This window comes from Lemur catta, chromosome 17, assembly GCF_020740605.2.
Source record: "Lemur catta isolate mLemCat1 chromosome 17, mLemCat1.pri, whole genome shotgun sequence".
In the NCBI taxonomy this organism is placed as follows: domain Eukaryota; kingdom Metazoa; phylum Chordata; class Mammalia; order Primates; family Lemuridae; genus Lemur; species Lemur catta.
The window spans coordinates 11,218,721-11,239,495 of NC_059144.1; the positions used below are offsets into that span (position 1 = coordinate 11,218,721).

At 39.9% G+C, this 20,775-nt stretch overlaps 1 protein-coding gene across 1 annotated transcript in view; it reads left to right on the plus strand.

Moving 5' to 3' along the window:
* The window catches only part of CFAP61 (cilia and flagella associated protein 61), a 253,590-nt gene that overhangs the window by 6,655 nt on the left and 226,160 nt on the right, over nucleotides 1-20,775 (plus strand). Inside the window, exons 3-6 of the mRNA XM_045528893.1 lie at nucleotides 9,693-9,843; nucleotides 12,790-12,866; nucleotides 13,837-13,904; nucleotides 14,139-14,265. Of these exons, the coding sequence (XP_045384849.1) occupies nucleotides 9,693-9,843; nucleotides 12,790-12,866; nucleotides 13,837-13,904; nucleotides 14,139-14,265 (423 nt within the window). The remainder of the gene's footprint in view (nucleotides 1-9,692; nucleotides 9,844-12,789; nucleotides 12,867-13,836; nucleotides 13,905-14,138; nucleotides 14,266-20,775) is intronic.

Below are 20,775 nucleotides of genomic sequence, written 5' to 3' on the forward strand. Positions count from 1 at the left end.
TTAATGATGTCCACTGGATGGGAACAGCTAAAATGTGTATATGCACTGACACACAAACACAAAAGCTAAGGACTGTGCAGAAAACATTATCACACTGAAATCAGGAACCTCATGAGATAAGCAGACACCAGTGCCAGCATTCTCTTTGAGGATTTTTGCCACATCCAAGAAACCTCATGTTTCTTGTTGACAATTTGCAAAGAACAGAAGGTAACTACTCCCTCAAGCTAAGGAGGAAAATATGAGATCGCTTTGTATAAAACTGGGATGTTCATTGTAAGGATGAACAAATAAACCCACTGAATATAAATGGACAGTAAGGAAAGTAGCCTTTTTCAACCTCAGCATGAAATGGAGGGGCATAAAGTCTCTCCTGAGAGTTCATAAGCACATGTTGGTTTGAGATCCATGTTAATTATCTGTGTGGTCCCAAAAAACACCAAGGGGAGAATTTAATTTAAAATGGTCACAGGTTAATAGTGTGTCCAGGAGACTGGCTGAAATAAATGCAAATCAGAGTTGAAAGGATGCAACTTCAGCTCAGACTTCCAATAATGCCCACAGATGAACTTCCAAGGAGCATGAGCTCAAAGTCAAAAGTCAAAAATACACTAGGAAATGTGTACCATTAGTGAGAACCAATAAAAACAAAAATTATACAGAAGAATCAACTATCAAAGACTTTAAATATTAAGTTACACAAAATATGTAAATAACTATGTTTACTTTGTCAAAAATGAAAACATAAGTTTAAAAAAATGATCCAAGAATAAAAAGACCATAAAAGTTAATAATCAGATTTGAATAAAAGTGAAATAGACCATCTACAAATGAAAATCTGATTGAAGTTAAAAGCTCAGTTGATGAATTATACATCATCATAGACACAGTTAAAGACAGAAGTAATGAGCTAGAGGATCAATACCAATAATTATCTAGAATTGAGCACAAAGAGAAACAAAAAATAAGAGCAGAACATGGGGCCTACTCTAGACTGGCTTCTAGAAGGAGATAATAGGAAGGCAGAGTCAATATTTGAAGAAAGAATGGGTGAGAATTTTTCAGAATTATTGGAAAGCACCAATTCTTATGTCCAGAAAACTCAATGAATCCCACACAGGATAAATACATAATGAAATCCACAACTAAATGCATTGTAATGAAAGAGCAAAATACCACAGCTAAACAGATCTGAAAAATAACCAGAGAGAAAAGATAACTTATCTGCAAAGAACTAATTATTACACTAATAGGTGATTTCTTACCAGCCACAATGATAGCCAGAAGACAATAGAATATCTTCAATATTGAAGGGAAAATAACAATTTAGAATTGTATACCCAGTGGAACAATTTTTCAAGACCTAGGGGAAAATGCATTTTCTGACAAAAACCAAGATAGTTTACCAATAGACTCTGCATAAAGGAAATTCCTTAGAATATGCTCTCAGAGGAAGGAAAAATACCTCAGCTGGAAAGCTCAAAACACAAGAAGGAATATAAACAAAAATATGGACAAATATATGGGTAAATCTACGAAAAAATGACTTGTATAAAGCTATAATAATGACTAATTTGTGAAGTATAAATCATACATTAGAACTAAAATGCAGGACAAATACAGCATATAAATTGGGAGAAGCAGGATTAGAATGACAGTATTCTTCAGGTGTTATTTAAGAAAAGGATATGGTAGGTAGTATACAAAGATGTTTCTCCTCCCGCCCTCCCTCCCTCCAGTGAACCACACATCCTGGCATTTATGCCCTTGTGTAGTCCCTTCTCACACTGAATTAGGGCTGGCCCTTATAACCCATGGAAAGCAGCAGGTGTGATACTCTATAATCTCAGGTTATGAGAAGTCTTGCAACTTCCACTGGGTCTCTTGAAATGTGCCGTCTCAGAACCCAGATTCCATACTGGTAAAAGCTCATGTCACGTGACTACATGGAAGTGCTTCATTTGACAGCGTCAGCTGAGCTCCCAGCCAACAACCACCATCAACCACTATCAATGTGACTGAGCTATTTTAGACATTGAGTCTTCAGATGACTTTGGCCACAGCCACCATTTGACTACCATCACATAAGAGACTCTATGTAAAAATGCTCAGTTAAACCCAGTCAACCTGCACAATCACGAGAGATAATAATAAATTGTTGCTTTAATCTGCTAAGCTTTGGGATGATTTCTTTTACATCAGTTGATAACTGGAACAGAGAGTAAAGACTCTGTTAGGAATATATGTTAACATGGTTAAGATAATCATTAGAAGGATAGACTCAGAGATTATAACTTCTGATCTATAGAAGGAAAAATGGAATGAAAAATCTAAAACAAATCCTGAATCTAAAAGAGAGCAACAAAAGAGGAAGAAAAAAGAAATAAAAAACATAGGATGTATTAAAATCACATAAGATAGAAAAATTCATCTATAGCAGTATTCATAATTGCTTTTGGACAAAATTCTTCAGTTTAAAAGATTAAGATGGGGAGATTGGCTCAAAACAAGACAAAACAAAAAATGGTTATATTTTATTTATGAGACACACCTAAGATATAAAGTCACAGAAATATTTAAAGTGAAAGTATCGGGAAAAAGATATGACAGCCAAAATCTCATTCCAAGAAGAACAAGTGGTTAGTATTGCTGTAACAATAGCAGACAACATATACTTTAAGGCAAAAAACATCTCTATAGATAAAGAGGGTCACTATGTAATGTAAAATGTTTAGTTCTTGAGGGAGTTATGGCAGCTTTAAACTTATATGCTCTTACTGACCCAAAATATATAAAGCAAAAATCAGTAGAACCAAAAGATGAAAGAGATATATTCACCATCAGAATGGGAGATTTTAATATACCCCTCTTAATAAGTGGGATATCAAGCAACTGAAAATCAGTAACAATATAAGAGATTTCAACAATCGCACAATTAAAGAACTTGATGTAATGGACACACGTAGAATACTGTGCTCAATATTGGAGAATACAAAATCTTGTCATGTATATGTGGAAACATGTATAAAAATGGACCATCCATTAGGCTATAAATTTCAGTACTCAACAAATTTCAGTGCTTAATATCATACACAACACATTCTTTGGCCACGGTGCAATGGAGTTAGAAATCATCACAAAAAGATAACCAGGAACCCCCCATATGTTTGAATATTTTAAAATGCAGTTATAAATACTCATTGGTCAAAAAAGAAATCAAAATAAAAATTGGAATACATTAAGAGTTGAATGAAAATTAAAATATATTTATCTATTATATATTGAATATGCCTATTTATGTAAATATAAATATATTACATATAAAATATGTGAATTTAAATGTATGTAATACAGCTGAAGCAGGTGTGGAAGTTTATTGCATTGGAGGCTTCCATGCCTCCCTGTATTCCCCAGGCCTTTTTGTATCCTTCCCCTGCTATAGTCCTCACCTTTTAAATCTGGGCTCAGCCTGTGACTCCACCCAGTATAAGTGGGGCTGTCCTGGTCCCAGGCACAATCCTTAAGATGTCCTGGCAGCAGGGCTGGTACCAGCAGGAGGCACGGAAGGCCTTCAGGGTACTGACTCCCAGGTGCTGGCCCTGCACAAGCCTGAGAGCACCTCTTTCAATATTTGAACCCTGGCCCTTTCTGGCCTCACCGTATTCCCAGTCCTCCCTGGTAGTTTTCGATTGTTGTGCTGTTGGGAGCCTTGTGCCACCCTGTAAAAAGTCTGGCCACTCTGCCAGAGAGACCATGTGAGGAAACCACCTAGAAAGGCCATATCACAAGGGAGAAGGGGTGTGACTGCACGGAGGAGAATTGCAGAGCCCATCCTATGGCAAGAAAAAAGGCCCCGAGTCAGCCTTTCCAGCAAACCCCCAACCTATTTGAGCTTCCCCGCTCTGAGGCACAAGACGTGAATGAAGAAGCCATCTTGGAGGTTCTTGCCCCAGAAGATACCCCTATTGTACCCTATGTGAATTTCTTACCCATGGAGTCATGAGCAAATAAAACAAAGTAGCTACTAAATTTGGGGTAGTAGTCCCCCCCTTATCCAAGGGAAATATGTTCCAAGACTCCAGTGGATGCCTGAAATCAAGGATAGTACCACACCTGATTGCTGTCAATTGGAACATGTTTCTGTTGAGGTCTTCCACCCCCAAATTTAATGCCTTTTCCATATTAACTAAGCACTTATGCACTGTAGCCATAACTTTTGCAGTTTGAGGTATGACAAAAAACTAGCATGAATTTCTTTTTCCATCTTCACAATTTCACAGATTGAAGATTTGTTCTTGTTGTAGATCTTAGCAACCTCAGCTTATGATTTTTTTCTTAATTAAGTCAAGAATTTTCACTTAAGGGAAGTACTTTATGGCTTCCTTTTGGCATATCCAAACTACCAGCATCACTGCTCTTGTGCTTTGGGGCCATTATTAAGTCAAATAAGGGTGACTTGAACCCAAGCACTACAATGCCATGACAGTCGATCTGAAAACTAAAATGATACTAAGTGACAAATGGGTAGTAGCATCTACATCGTGGATCCACTGGACAAAGGCATGATTCGTGTCCCAGGCAGATCAGAGCTGGACAATGCAAAATCTCATCACACTACTCAGAACAGCTCACAATTTAAAACTTACGAATAGTTTAGTCCTGGGATTTTCTATTTAATATTTTCTGACTGTGGTTGATCACAGGTAACTGAACCTGTGGATCATGAAACTGTGGATAATGGGGAACTACTGTAAATCAAGGGGTATATCACATTTTGGATAAGAAGATTCAATGTTATAAAGTCAATGCCCCACCCCAATCAAAATTCTAACAGGATTGTTTGTTGAATTTGATAATATGAGTCTAAATTTATATGGGAAAGCCAAGGATCAAGATAATCTGAAAGGAGAAATATAAAGTGGGAGACTTGCCAACTAATGACTTGTGTGTGTAGCAGTCAGGACAGTGTGGCAATGGAATTGACAAAAGACTGATGGACCAGGAGATCCATGAAACAGACAGACGTGTGTGTGAAAACTTGATGGTGACAAAACCAGCATGAGAACGTTAGTGGGGAAATGATGTGCCATTCAGTGAATCATGCTGTGACAAGGTGTTATCCATATGGAAAAGAAAATAAGTATAAAGACCAACCTCATGTCATACAAAAGTTTAAAAAATCAATTCTGTATGAATTTATGACATAAATGGGAAAAACATCTAATATCAATGACAGTACCTCCTGGATTGCAAATTCATTCATCCAGCTTCCTGGTGGCTGCCACTGCTTGGATACCTAGTAGATACTTTGAACGTAGCATGATCTTCCCCTGCCTTCAGTCCATTCCTCCCACACTTTCCCCTTCTCAGCAACTCCAGAAACTCCAGCCTTCCCCTTGCTCAAACCCCAAACGTAGTGCCATCTTCCCGCTTTCTCTCATGTCCTGCGTCAGCAAAGGTTGTCAGCTGTGCCTAGCCTGAGCAGGAGGGCCAGGGGATCCTGCTGTCCCTGCAGCTGCCAGTCTTTCCTCAGCCTTCAACAGCCGATCTTTTTATGGGGTATGCAGAAGATGGGATGCAGAGGTGGGGTGTGTTACAACTGGAACCTTTCTATAGAATTTTTTCAAAAGCCTTACACAGATCTATTTTCTCAAGTCCTATACACCAGAGGTCCCCAACCTATGGTGAGTTGTATAACTATTTCATTATATATTATAATGTAATAATAATAGAAATAAAGTGCACAGTAAATGTAATGTACTTGAATCATCTGGAAACCATCCCCCGACCCCCACTGCCCACCCTGGTCCATAGAAAAATTGCCTTCTGTGAAAATGGTCCCTGGTGCCAAAAAGGTTGGGGACTGCTACCATACAAAGTCACATACTAGTTACCTGATAGTTTGGCCTTTGATAGACAGTTATTTCTGAAGACAAGCTTCATATTTCTGCTGGGTCTTGGAGTGATTGTGAGGGTACCTCAAATCCTCATGTATCATGTGTTTATATTTCTGGTTTGACAGATAGGAAAGTATAATCATTTATGTCATGTGGGAGGGGAGTAGCAAAAAAGAAGTATGTTAAAAAGGGATCCTTGTAAACAAAAATGTCGAGACCTACCTTAGAGGCCAGCATATTTTCGGAAGTGAAAGTAAGTTTACATTTTCATGAATGTCCTAGAGCTTCCAAAACAGCTGCTACCAAGCCCAGATCGTCTTTTGTTTTTCAGATTAAGTAACTCCGGTCCCCTGGCCAGGCCATCCCCAAGACTTAACGACTTATTTCATAGGCATTTCAAAAAACGGTGGTTCTTTTTCTGGTCAATTTATCTGGTTTTGTTTTATTGACTGGCTGCTCAATCAGAGATACAGGAATGAATAAAACTGATCTCACCTAAACATCTGGCTAGATTTTATAGGAGAAAATGAGCAGATTGGGCGTGGCAGATGAGTTGGGAACGAGCTAAAAGAATCCCCCTTGTTGAACACAGACATCACAGTGGCAATGAGAGCAGGTGGAACACACGCCTGGGTTGCCGTTCCGTGTCTGATGGGTGCAGGGGAGCTCTGAGGTCTCTTCTTTTATGCTTAAACCAAGCAGAAAAGGCGGATGCTGTTTCACCAAGATTTCCATCAAGTATAGTTATAGAAAATAAGTTTTGGCTGTATTTGGAAAGTTTCTTAAATTGGCTGAATAAAGGAGACATAACTCTAATGAAAAGATCTGTCATTTCTATTGTGTGTGAAATACATGTGTGTGTATTAATAGGGCTCCTTGAGTTTGCATTTGACTTATTACAAAGAACAATTTAAAATCCAGCTTTTAAAAATATGCCTTCTCCCTTTACCTTTTTCCTCCCTGTCCCTCCCTCCTTTCTCCCTTGATGGTTTTTATTTGTCTCGTAGAGAACCTAGTGGCTAAGAGGTAATAAGAAGTGGAAAGTATATACACAAAAGGATAATGCTAAAAAAGTTAATTTTTACAGTCAGTTATTTGGAAATTATAGTGTATTTTCCCACTGAAACAAAGTAATTCATGGCTGGCTTCCCAGGCCAACCCACAAAAGCTTATTTAATCTATAATGTCTGCAGTATAGTACTGTGCTAATTGCACTATAGACCCTAACCACCATCCTAAGTTTCTCATGGATAAACGCATTTCAAATGTGAATTGGGATTCCAGGAACACATTGTCCCCTGCCTCCCTGAAGAGTTTGTTGGCTGCCCTGTCCCCAGTTTTTGTCCACCTCCTCCTTCCCACCACCCCCACTATGGTCAGAGCTGAAATGCACAGGGTCTTATGCCATGGGTGCTTTTTCATCTGTACTAAAGGGAGAATTCTCAGCTGGAAGCCATAGGGCATGGCTCTGGGAGTCTGGGGCAGAGAAGCCCAGAAGACCAAGAGCTAGAGGGAGCCACCTCAGGGGTGAAAGAGGGTCCAGGGCTTCAGTGAGAATTTGTGGGGTTGTGTCTTCCTGCTAAAGAGTCCCCTACGTGGATAGTGTATTCTAGAAACCAGAGGGACAGTCAGACAATCTGCTGGCTTCTTTCCTTGATAGGTAGTTCTTGGGTGGGGCCCTTGGGCCAGGTGCACCCCTGGTTCATTGCCCTGTGGCTGAGGGGTGTGATCAGATACAGCTACCCATGACTTCCTGTGAGAGGGGACAGTGGCTGTAGGTGCTGGGATTGGCATCCTGAGCACAATGTTTCCCAAAGATGCCCATACATCTGGCAGTACCCAAGATGCTTTTTCTTGATAACATGCATGAGAAATTTTTGTTTTAAATGTTGTATCTTTATTTTTACAGTTATCTTCTATTTATAGTGAGGGATACTGGTTTTCCATTTATGGTACTGATATAAATTTTTTACTAAAATTCTTATCTAAGCCAAAAGTAAATTGATTTAAAGAGAAAAATTGAAATTCAAGAATTGTATGTATGTGAGAGACTGCTGTTTGGTGAACTGCTCTAGTAAAATGTTATGCTGTCAAGTGGGAAAAAGCAGCTACAAATAGGATGGGTTGTGTGGTTCCATTTTTTCAAACACACAAAGTACATTTCAACATAAAGCTGCCCTCAAAAACAGATAAGTTTGGAGACATAGAAACCAAAGTGTTGACATTGGTTGGTTATGTAAGTGAGGTGGTATTAAAGGTGATTTTTCAGATTTTTTTCTCTTTTTATATTTTCTCATTTTTATATTCCCTGAGACTGTATTCCTTTTGTGATAAAAACACAACCAGAAAGCATATGTAACTTTCTATTCTCCCCATTTTCTCTTCCCCTCCGCCTTCAGTTATGTTTTCTTCTCCGTCATTCTGCTCAAGAAGGAAAATGGGTAACTCCTGCATTGTTTGTTTGTTTTAATACCCTTCCTGCTTCAGGGTCCTACATTGTTTTTTGAAGGAATATTTATTTATTTATTTATTTATTTATTTATTTATTTATTGATTGATTTTGAGACAGAGTCTTGCTCTGTTGCCCGGGCTAGAGTGAGTGCCGTGGCGTCAGCCTAGCTCACAGCAACCTCAAACTCCTGGGCTTAAGCGATCCTACTGCCTCAGCCTCCCCAGTAGCTGGGACTACAGGCATGTGCCACCATGCCCGGCTAATTTTTTGTCTATATATATTTTTAGTTGGCCAGATAATTTCTTTCTATTTTTAGTAGAGACGGGGTCTCACTCTTGCTCAGGCTGGTCTCGAACTCCTGACCTCAAGCGATCCACCCACCTTGGCCTCCCAGAGTGCTAGGATTACAGGCGTGAGCCACCACGCCCGGCCTTGAAGGAATATTTAAATCTTTTTTTCCTCCAACTTAAGATAACCAGATTACATTTTGCTGAGAAAGCAAAAACTGCATTTAAATTTATGCAGAAATATTTCTTCATGTAGTAAACTGTATGCTATCTTTAAGTGATAGCTCTTGTTGTCTTGATGGGCCACAGGACAGGGTAGCAGCTGGGTGGGATTGTCAAGACAGTCCCTTTGCGACAGCCACTAGAACATGAGTTGGCATGCCTGCTTCCCTCCCTGGGCTATTTATAAACTCTCCAGGTTGCCTTACTTAAGCAAGGCTCTGCAGACTCTCCATTTCTGCAGCTGGATCAGGTGATATCTCAGGTGCTCAGATTCCATATGAATTGATTAGCCAAGGGACCAGGGGTCTGGGTTTGAAGAAATTGCTTAAGGATGCTGATCGAGATGGAGCTAAACTCTTAGCTTTGCTGCTGTGCTTAGGTGACCAATTCATCCCGGGTTGTCCAGGACTTATTTATTTATTTATTTTAGCATGAAAGTCCTATATCCTGTGCACCCCCTCTGTCTTGGGCGAAGAGAGACAGTTGGCCACCCTCGCTATATGTGTTTAGGCCCACACAGTGGTATTGACAACATGGAGAGGATATGGAAAACTGTGCAAATATTCTCCTGGCCAATCTCCAAGGGAAGGGTATTAGATACTTAATATCGTAGGTATAATACCTTCCCCATGAAACGTAATTTTAAATACAAATTTAGTTGATGGTACCAGTTGTCCTGAGAAATGTACTCCCAAAGTTGCTGCAACATCATTCTCATCTTTTCCAAAGATTATCAGAGCTGAGCTCCAGTAGCCAAAGGAAGGAGAAAATGACATGTCCTCATCTCACTTTTGGTAATCTTATTCATGTTTGCAATTTTCATCATTTCCACAGAGAAAAAGCAAACCTTGCCGTCACTCTCCACAATGACAAGGAAGAGATCATGGCCCAAGCCACCTTTGTGGACTATCCCAACTGGAATGTTGCCAAGGAGGATGACTGGGTGTCATTGTTCCGGGAGCTTGACAGCGATATCCCATGCACAGTAAGAAATCAAGCACAATGCTTATTAGAACACCCTGAATTTTGAAGGGAGGTCCTGTGTTTGCAATTATGTCTTTGCAGATTTGGGACCAAGCAGTTCCAGACTCACACAGAAAGCATATGAAGTCATGACAGTTAAAAGTGAAGTTAGCTGGTGGGGAGGAAAGGAAGGCTGAGCGTGAGGCCAGAGGGGAAAGGAAAGGGTAGACAGTAGCCCAATCAGCCAGCCACTGGCAAGGTCCAGATCATTCTCAGCTAATGAGGGCCGAGAGCAGGAATTAGTGGAAGTGTCAGACAAGTGCTTCCCAGGTTTCACGTTGTTCTCTGGGCGTCAGTGTCCGAGGTCTTTAATATGCTAGGAGGCTACCTGTCATCTACACATTTGCCCTTGTAATAATGACAGCAGAGCCTCAGACTTATGTCACACTCTGTGATCTTCAGAGCGCCCTCATGGACTTTGGCTCATTTGATGTCTTCTAGCTGCAGGCACATGACAACCTGTTGGCTAACAAGAGCTGGGTTAGTGGTTCCCAGGAGTCCAGCCTGGGTACCTGGTGCCAAGCCGGAGCTTTCCCTGTGTACAGCCTGCCAGAGCCAGGCCAGAGACTGGCCCCAGTTTCTGTGGAGAGCCCAAGGCTGCAACTCTGAGCAGCACCCATGCCTTTTGGTGGAATTCAGCGGCATGTCCCCAGAGCCCTGATGTCAGAAGAAGATGGAATGCCAAATGGGTGCATGAGTGAATTCACCCCTCCCACCTGTGTGGGCTTGCACACACGCATCCCACTAAGCAAATCATTCAGCATTTTATTCAGCTAGATGGTGCCTTCCCATTGTCTTTTGTGCTCCTTCCTAACCCTGCCACCCATATGCCCAGGTGTCACTGTCAGAAAAATGATCCCAAACTTAGAAATAGACCAAAAAGATTCTTTCAGTCCAATGCTTGCACCTCTGACTTTCTATTGAAAGTCTACTTTGCAGTTCTGTGGGAGCAGTGATTAACTTGTAGATTTTTGTCCATTTGGATGTAAATAATTCCTCCTCTGGTGAAAGAACTAACTTCAAAGGTTATGGTTTTTGGCCTTATGTTAACCATTTTGTATCTAACCTAACAATCTTATTCTTATATTCCCTTATTAAATCACCTGAAGTATCCAGCTCTTCAAGTACAAGGAATTATTTTTATCATCTCACTAGTTGCCTCATTAATTGATGAGTTGAAGTTGAATAAATCTCTGACATGTGTTCATTTCATATTTGCATTAAGGTTATGATTTTGCCTTTTTGAAAATTATAAATTAACACTATTATTCATAAACTCATTTCACTTTCATTTCTTGTTCTCTTAAGATTGTTTCTTTCTGAGCTATTTCCAAAGACAGTAGAGAGTTGGGCCATCCAATTTGGTAGCCACTAGCCATAGGTAGCTATTGAAATGTAGCTGGTCTGAATTGAGATGTGCTGTAAGGATAAAATATATAACAGATTGCAAGTACTTAGTAGGTACAAAAAAGTGTGTAAAATGTCTCATTAACAATTTTTATATTGATTACTTGTTAAAATGAAGATAATTTGAATATATTAAGTTAAATAAAATATATCAAAAATTAATTTCACTGATTTATTCTTTTTAAATGTATTTACTAGAAAATTTTAAATTACATTTGTGGCTTGAATTATTTTTCTATTGGACAGCTCTAGTATAGAGCTTTCAGGTTTAATGTATTACCTATTCTAAGGATATTTGCAACTGAAGTAATGATTTTTATCTTAAAGCTAAAGAATAAATTTTGAATTGTAATATTTCTGATGGAAGAGAGAATTTGGGAGACAAATCAAGCAAGTAATAAACCATGTACTCCTAAGGCTAGTCCTATTCAGAATGTAAGGCAGATGTTGAATAAGAGTATTGTGGTATTAAATGAGCTGATAATACATAACAAGTGCTGAAAATCGTTTCTTTGTTGTCATCTGGACTTTAGGGTTTGTGTTTGCCTTTTAGGAGTTTTCAAGCTCATGAATCAAACTTGTGATTCTTCTCTTGCCTTTTCTTGCACAGTACAATTTCTTCTGAGCATTTCTGAGTCACACACCATCCAACAGGAATGCAGATGAGGCACATCATGCAAGGCTATCTAGAAAATAACTCAGAAAAAAAGAAACACAGGCAGTGCTCCTGCTATTCTGATTTGGGTGCAGTCAACCACCTCACATTTGCCCTACTTCTAGAATTTAAGGAGTTGCTCATGAACAGAGGGGTACTGAGTTGAGCAGATCAGTGTGTAGATTTAATTTAGATCACTTAAAAAGTCTTTGAAACTATGGGACAAAGTTCTTTAAAAACTTGGAAGATTTAGCCTGAAAGTCATGTTAGAATCTTGCTGCTTTGAGTTTTCAGCTCCCAGGTTTTCTGGATCCCGAGAGTAATATTTGATTCTGACTCTGGGAATGTTGAACAAAACAAGCCATTGGATTCATAACGTGGCATCTGCCTTCCACCCTTCAAATTCATAAGAGAATCTTTCCCTCATGTCACATGAATAGAGCAGCAGCTGCTGACACAAGAGCCTTGGGAAAAGGGTGATTGTCTTTCACTTGGCATAGACACCCCTGAGGACAAGACTACTGAGTTAATAATCGATTTCACTCCCCTGCAGGCTTTTCCCTGCCCACAGCTCATTCGTGAGGGCAGGAGGAAGGGCAGGCGCTCTGGCCTCATTTACGATCCCTCTTTCCTTGAATAATTCTGAGCTAGGAGGACAGAAGGCAGCAAACGGAGCCAGTGAGACAGCTCAAAGGCTGCCTGGTTGTCTCATCCTTAGACATAAAATATCGTCTCCAAGTGCTAGCAGCTGTGTCTGTGGCTGCCCTGAAACCCTCCTCCCAGCCTGCACTGACCTAGCCTGAGTGCTGACTCAGCCTTTAATCCCTGTTCTCTCTTCTTCTTCAGCCTCTGAATACATTGTTTATGCACCTCTTTGTGGCTGTGGATGAGTATTCCGTTGGCTGCTGCAAAGAGATTATTCGGTGAGTGGATGGGGCCTTACAGATGGTGAACATGAAAGAGACCCTGTGAGTAGTTTTGAAATATTTTTTTAAATGACATGAAATTCTTTGGTGTGTTTAATTTGCTTGTAGTTTCGGCTATACTAAGGTATTTATTTTGAATAGTAGTGATATTTCTGAAAGAAAATAATTCTTTGAATCTATTCTCCATTCCACAAACATCTTTAACTGTTATCATTTGAATAAAATGGGTAATGGAGTCATTTAAAGAAATGGATTTAACGTCAGGCATGGTGGTGCATGCCTGTGGTCCTAGCTACTGGAGGGGCTGAGGCCAGAGGATTGCTTGAAGCCAGGAGTTTGAGGCCAGCCTGAGCAATGTAGCGGGACCCTGTCTCTCTAAAAAAAAAAAAAAAGGAAAAGAAAAAGAAAAAAAAGGATTTTGGGGGAGTAGGAGAATAGTAAAGCATTACAAGCTTGGGTGCTTCTAAAAACTGTTTTCCTCAATCTTATCTTTGGAAATTTTTATTAACATGACAGACTGCAGAAGCATCCTGAATACTAAGGTGCATAGAAATATGATCAGCAGATCTACTGAGTCATGGTGATGTGTCTTTGACAGCCTGCACAGACATTTGGGGGCACTGGCCTCAGCTTTCAAATCACTTTGTAATGCCACACCAGACCATCCAGATGCCAGGTCAGAGGTTAATATTAGCAGAAATCTGGTGTGCCATATGAACATGGCACCCTTTATTCTCTCTCCCTCCATGGGACAGATAGAAAAGGGGCCCTTTGGAATCCAAGGAAGAGTAGAGAAGAAAAAAAATTGCTTTAAAGATGTTCTTGCCTCTGAAGGCAGGGTGCACAGGAGCCCACATAGATTTATGAACATCTCATTTTTTTATTGATAGCATTTATCTGCATAAAGTGCCAGCTAATGGGATTGCTTTGTTATTAACATTCATCCCATCCTCTCTTTCCTTGCCAGAACCGTGTTTAAGTCAGTGCCAGAACTGCACTTCATATTTCTCATAGTGCCATTCTACATGAGCCTGGGTAAGGTCCGCTCAACCAGTTCCTGTCCCAAGTAGTGAACACAGAAAACTCGTGCTCACAATGGTGCTTTGGGGAATGGGAAATAAGAATTATCTCCAACTCCTAAATGTATCATGTGCATATTTGATTATAACAATTAAAATACAATTTAGAATGGAAACTACATTTTGTTCTGAAGTCCCAAAGTTATTCCTTGGCAAAATGAGGACATGTTTCTATGTCTCTGTGATTTAGGCTCGACCCTCGTAACTGTTTTTGACCAAGTGGGGAACATTCCATGTCTGACAAACTCAGAGGACTTCGCGGTGTATGTATGTCACAGGCACAACCACTACCCTCAGCTGCACATTCGCAAAGCCAGGTATAGTTGAAGCAGTGCCTTGTACAACCTAAGCTTCACTGTGACAGTCACCATAACAAGAGTCTTTAAATGACCAATGCTAAGTGAGCATAGCTTGGATTAAACTTTTTTTATAATACCTGTAAGCATTACTTCATTTGGAGATGTTTATGGTTCCCCTTGATGACATAATTGCAGAACTAACTGATGATATTCATTTGGTTCTATGTGGCTGTAAAGTTATGCATTTACTTCTTAGGGGTTTCTGAAAATACGTAATCCTTGGTTCCACACCAGTAGAATAACTTCCAAATAAAACAAACTTAAAAATGAATCTGCCTATTCAGTTTTCCCAGTAAAACCCACCTATTTTCTGACATTCAGTGAATGAAGATGCTATTGACCCCAAGGAAGATTTTTCCAAGTTGAAGGTCTTTGCCATCAAGTTCCCCATGCGACGGGCCCCAAGTCCAGCAATCTCAAGGAGCTGGCTGTGGCTGACTGTGTTTTTCAAAGGTGGCCGCCACACCATTTCCCACCCTGCAGGCTCCCCTGCAATGTGACCTTGCTATTCATCTCATCAAGCTGTGGGGTCTGCCTCCCCACTGCGTGAAGCTTCGGCCAATAGAGTGCAGATGCTGGATGTGACTGCCTCGACCAATAGAGTGTAGCAAAAGGGATGCTCTGGGACTTGGGAGGCTGGGAAGCTTCTGCCTGGTTCTCTTGGGATACTTGCTCTGGAGGAAGTCAGCCATGTTTAAGAAGTCTGCAGAGGCCACATGTCATCACAAGGGTCAACAGCCCCAGCTGGCTCCCGCTGACCATCAGCATCGACTGCCAGCTGTGTGAGTGAGCCATCGTGGGCGTCCAGCACAGGCGAGCCCCCATATAGTTGCCGTGCAGCTGACATCCGATTGCAAACGCATGAACGGCCCCAAGTGAGGACTGCCCAGCTTGAGCACTGCCAGAGTTCTGGCTGACAAAATTGTGAGCAAAATAGAGTGGCTGTTTTGAAGTAAGAGTACATTATGAAATCATTTCACAAGGGTGATTGGTTGGCTTATCAATAAATTATATCTTTTTGGATCAACCATTGCCATATTTGAAGAATGCTGAATTTCTTTAGAAAAGTACCGAATGTAAATTTCTAAAAAGTGAGAACAGGCGTGTAGTATTACGGCATCATTGTTAAACACCTGTGATGCTGGCATCAGATCGATCTCGATTCTGATGTTGGTTCTATTGTTCACCAGATGGGTTAACTTACAAAAGGAATGTGACCTCTGCAGGGCTCAGTTTCCTCTCTGTCAGTGGGTATAAGCATATTGTCTACAGCATGGGATGTTGTGGTGATTGATGAGCTAATGAAAGTCAAGCACTTAGTGCACTTCCTGTTACATGTGAGTGCCCAAGAAATATTAAATATTACCATTACAAAGGGGCTTAGAGTTACGTGGGGGAGAGAGACCCATCTATAATAAACTGTGATGTGTGTAGCTTAGAAGAGGGAAGTGCAGAGAGAGAAGAAGTCAACTTCACTACAACCTCCCCTGTTCCCCCTGCCCAAAAACCTTCTAAATGTCCATCAGTGAGTAAATGCGTTTACACTTACAGACTGTGATACATCATACAGTGGGTATTACTCAGCAATTCAATGAAATGAACTACTTATACAACACAGCATGAATTAATCTCAGGAGGTTTATGCTGAGTAAAGGCAGATGTAGAAACAAAAACTCTGTACAGTACTGTTGATTCCACTTTTATGATTTACTAAATGGGAAAAACAAATCTGTAGAGATAGGATTCAGATCAGTGGTTGCCTGTGGTGGAAGAAGAGTGACACTGGAAGGGACAAGATGGAATTCCAAGATGATGGCAACCAACACTCTGTATATTGATGGAGGTGTATGTCCAAACTCATCAAACTGCACTCTTAAGATCTGTGTACTTTACTATATGTTATTATAACTCAAAGAAAAAAATAATTTGAAAGAAAAAAGCCTTCACAGAGAAGGTGGCCTCCAAATCTTCTCCGGAAGGATGAGTCAGAATTCAGTCAGAGAGGCAACACGGGGAAAGGCATAGAGGCAGGAAAGCCCCTGGAATGACTATTCACAGGCAGGCAGGTGTGGCTGCTGTTCCAGGTGTGGGAGGAATTCTGACAGTGATAGGTCACAGAGATCCAGGTGGGGAAAGGTTAGCGCAGGTGCATAGATGCAGAGAGACGTTTCAGAGGGAAAGTGGCACTTGGTTACCGGTTGGATGGAGAAGTTGAAAGATAAGAACGAGTTAATGGTGACTCAGGGTTTTCAAGTTTAGGGGGGATGGTGATTTCATTAGCTGCAAGTAGAAATAATAGATTTAGATGGACAGGAGAGAGTTGGAAATAGAAATCAAGAGAGAAGCCAGGTTGGAGATACACATTGCGAGTTGTCCGTTTGTAGGTAAGTGGGGACATAATAAAAATAAAGGAGATTGTCTTGTTCAGGAGGATATTTAAAAGTGAAAAAGCAAAGGACCAGGACAGAATTTGGAAAGATGAAAATGACATAATAAGAAAGAAAAGTAGAAGAGAGGGAGTGGAATGTGATAGAAATCAAAGACTCTTAAAGTGGCAAAAGATGCGGGGAAATCAAATCATCGGAGTACAAAAAAAGAGGCTATTAGATTTGGAAATTTAAAAAGGCACAGATTATAAGAATAAAATTGATACTTCTAGCAAACTGATCAAGAAAAAAGGAGACAAATTACCAATATCAGGAATGAAAGAGGTGGCATCACTACAGGTGCTATAGACATTAAAAGGATAATAAGGGAGTACTCTGAATTATGTCAATAACTCCAGTGATTTAGATAAAAAGGGCCAACTCCTTGAAAACCACAACTTACCAAAACTAATTTAAGAAGAAATAGTTAACTTGAATCCTTCTCTATTTATTAAAGAAAATTTAGATGAATTTTGGATGAGAAGGAGGGGTGGCTGCCGGCCTGGACACTGGCTTCTCCCTGGGTGCCCAGCCTGATTTGCTTCTTTTTCTGTTGTTCTCACAGCTCTGAACTCTGCCTTCCCCAGGGTTTGCGCCTCAGTTGTCTCTCAAACTCATCCCTTTGGATCCTCTGGGCCAACCTTGGCCACTCAGTAACCAGTGCCCTGCCTCTGGCCACTGGATTGGGTTCTGATCATGTCTCTCTTTGAAGGGCAGAGTTGGACAGTGGAGAACAAATTGCCATGAACTGAATAAATGAGAGGTAAGGAAGTGAGGCAAGGGAATGGTCGGTCACCACTCTTTAGAGAAGTTTGGTGGTGAAAGGAAGCAGAGGGAGGCCAGAAACTTACCTGCAGATGTTGAACATTATGCAAACAGTGTAAAGCAATTCCATTTTTACTCTCCGCGTAGAGCATTTGATTTGCATTCTGAGAGCCTGACAGCATGTGTCTAAAAGTTCACCAAGTAAATTCAGATACAAATTATCTACCTAATTTAGGATAGGAAAGAGAAAATTCCTCATAGGAAACTACCTTTCATTACTTTCTTTTTATTAATACCTAAGTACATTATAATCCTCTCTTTGTAAAACCCTTTTGGTCATGATACAAATACTAATGCAAGCCAAAGGCATTCAAAGAAAAGAAATTTTGAGAGTGAGATAACATTTTTAATTGGTTCTCTCACACCTTTCAAATCTTTATTCCTGATTTATAAAGTTTCTCTTGTTAGTGTCAGCAGAGGCAAATAGGCCCTCCTGCCCTTTAAGAAATTACACTCTTTAAAGAAATTTTATTTTGAATATACTTACAAGTAGGTAGCTTTTAAACTGTGAGAAATCTTCACAAATTAATTACTTTGGATCTCGTAAGTAGTCTAACGCTGTGGTCCCCAACCCCCAGGCTGTGGACCAGTACCAGTCCCTGGCCTGTTAGGAGCGGGATGGGGAGGCACACAGCAGGAGGTGAGCGGCAGGCAAGTAAGCATATTTATAGCCCCTCCCCATTGCTTGCGTCACCGCCTGAGCTCCACCTCCCCCCGCTGCCAACTCCCCACCCACACCCCCTGGTCCCTGGAAAAATTGTGTTCCATGAAACCGGTCCCTGATACCAAAAAGGTTAGGGACCTAACAGTTGCTATGTGTGTGTGTGTGTGTGTGTGTGTGTGTACACATACTCTCTGATCATGTATTCTGAACGTATGATCATATGTTCTGTTAATTGTATGTTTTAGTTTAATATAGCAGCTCATCATCTTTATGGCTGCCTAGTGCATAATGGCCTGGCCGTGATGTGGCACTAATGTAATTGACTTAGTTATTCCTTATTTATGGAAATTTAAGTTGTTTTCAACTTTTTAACAACACTGTGGTAAAAAGCCTTGTACATATATCATCAAGTACTCATGCTATTTTTTTTCTCTAATATAGATACCTAGAAGTGGAATTTTGGGTAAGAAATACCCAGATATTTGCATAAATACTAAGATTTTAATATACTACCAAATTTTTCAACCAAAATATCATGTCAATTTATATTTCAACCAGTAGAGTTCTGTTTCCTTACACCCACATTAATGCTGGATGTTTTCCATTATTAAAACTGTTTTCAGTCTGTTAGTCCAAAACAGTATTTTGTTGTTTTAAATTGCATTTATCTAAATATGTGTGGGTTTGAGTGCCATTTTACAGGTTCCATTTTAAAGGAACAAAACACTTGAATTTTATTCATTTATTTATTTATATTTTACTTAAATTTAATTTCCAGTTAAGAAATTATCCTGCCGAGTGATTAAACAAACATGTGTCTACAGGGTAGACAATTCTTTGGAGGAGGTTTGGTGGGAAGGGTATGAATTACTGAGGGAGGCACATTTCCAGAAGTATTTTCTTAATGTTTTGGTAGTATACCCAATTTGAATCTTGGGAATTATCATTTTCTTAAGGAATGTATAGCTTAAATACTTTCAACATAGATATTCAGCAAGACATTATTGTATTATTATTATAATACAAAACTTCTATATAAATCTAATACCAAAATGACATGTACAGAAGCAGCCCATCTAAAAATTACCGATTTCTTTCCTTGTTAATTTACTCACTGATACCCCACTTGTTGTTCAGGATGTGGGTTACAGAAGCAAGGGTGCAGGATGTGCTCAGCCCAGTGCCTGGCTCCTATTAAGCATTTTGGAACAGATGGCTGTGATTGGTCTCCCTCCTTTCCTTTGCCCCACCTCGTCCTTTTCTTCCTTTTTCCCTTAAAAACTTTAGTGCTATGGACTATAACCTGCACATGGACAAGGCCCATGAAGCTTGAAATAAACCTTCTGACTACCTTAACCTGAGGTCTCACTCATACAGCCTCTGATGGTATGCCCACAGAAAATCTGAAAGCAACGCACAAGAGGAGTGTAGTCCTGACTGCAAAGAGATGACAGTGGGTACTTTGTAATGAGGAAGGGACATTTATAAAAAAGACCAGTGGATCGTAGTGAATTCATGTGGAAATTGTGACATTATGGCAGTCAGTGCCTTTGCTTGCAGAAGGTGGAGAAGTGTGACACGTTTTAGAAAGCCCTCTATGCAAAATGTTCAGATTAGAGTTTTGATACTTGCAGGTTCAGAATTGCATGTATCTGGAGAATAATACACTTATGTGGACTATGTCCCTCCTTAACAACATTGGAAAAACAGACATTTCATAATGTCAAACGGCCATGGCCATGTGCCTTTTAGGCTTCCTCATTTATCATATTTTCCCGACATGTATTTTTGACATGTTTCATCAATAGTTAATTGCACCAATAATTAATGGTGAAGAACACAGTTCTTAAGACACTAAACCAGTGAAAGGTTTGGGGGTGTAATTATTCTTCAGCTATTTAGCTAGCAACATATTCAGAACCAACGAATTAATGCTGTAATCCCATGTCCTGTTTCTTTGATTCACCCATGTGGAAAATTATGCTGTAATCTGCCCTTCTACTTAGACACTAATTAATGAAGTTACTCTTCTGTATTTTTCATAATACGTGAAATAGAGCATAGCTACTTCTAGACACACCTTTGAAATCTACAAGTGGGTATAATTAATCATTGGTGGCAGATTTGAGATGTTCTCAGATTTAGAAACTATTGGCATGGCCTTTCTGGGGGTAACTATCTTTTTCATGTCCTCATGGGGGTGGGGAAAGTCTCAGTCAAAGAAAGGATTATGTGCTTTCAGACAGTGTTGTACAATAACTAAAATTTCCCTTAATGCAATACTGCTATTTTTGCTGATAATGGTGTCTAACCATATTGGCTCAACACTATTGCTTTTTAAAATAGAAGAAAGAAAAATTAGTTCTTTAAAACATAAGATTGGCGGTGTTTAAATATGAACTTTTTGCTTTTTAAGGCAATTATTTTTATGAAATATTTGATAATCTCACCTTTAAAAAAATCCACTTAAATTTGACTTCTGAGCAATTTCATATGAATTGGCATTCTGTTGTTCAAGTTATAAATATCCTAAAGCATTCAAAAAGAAGGGGT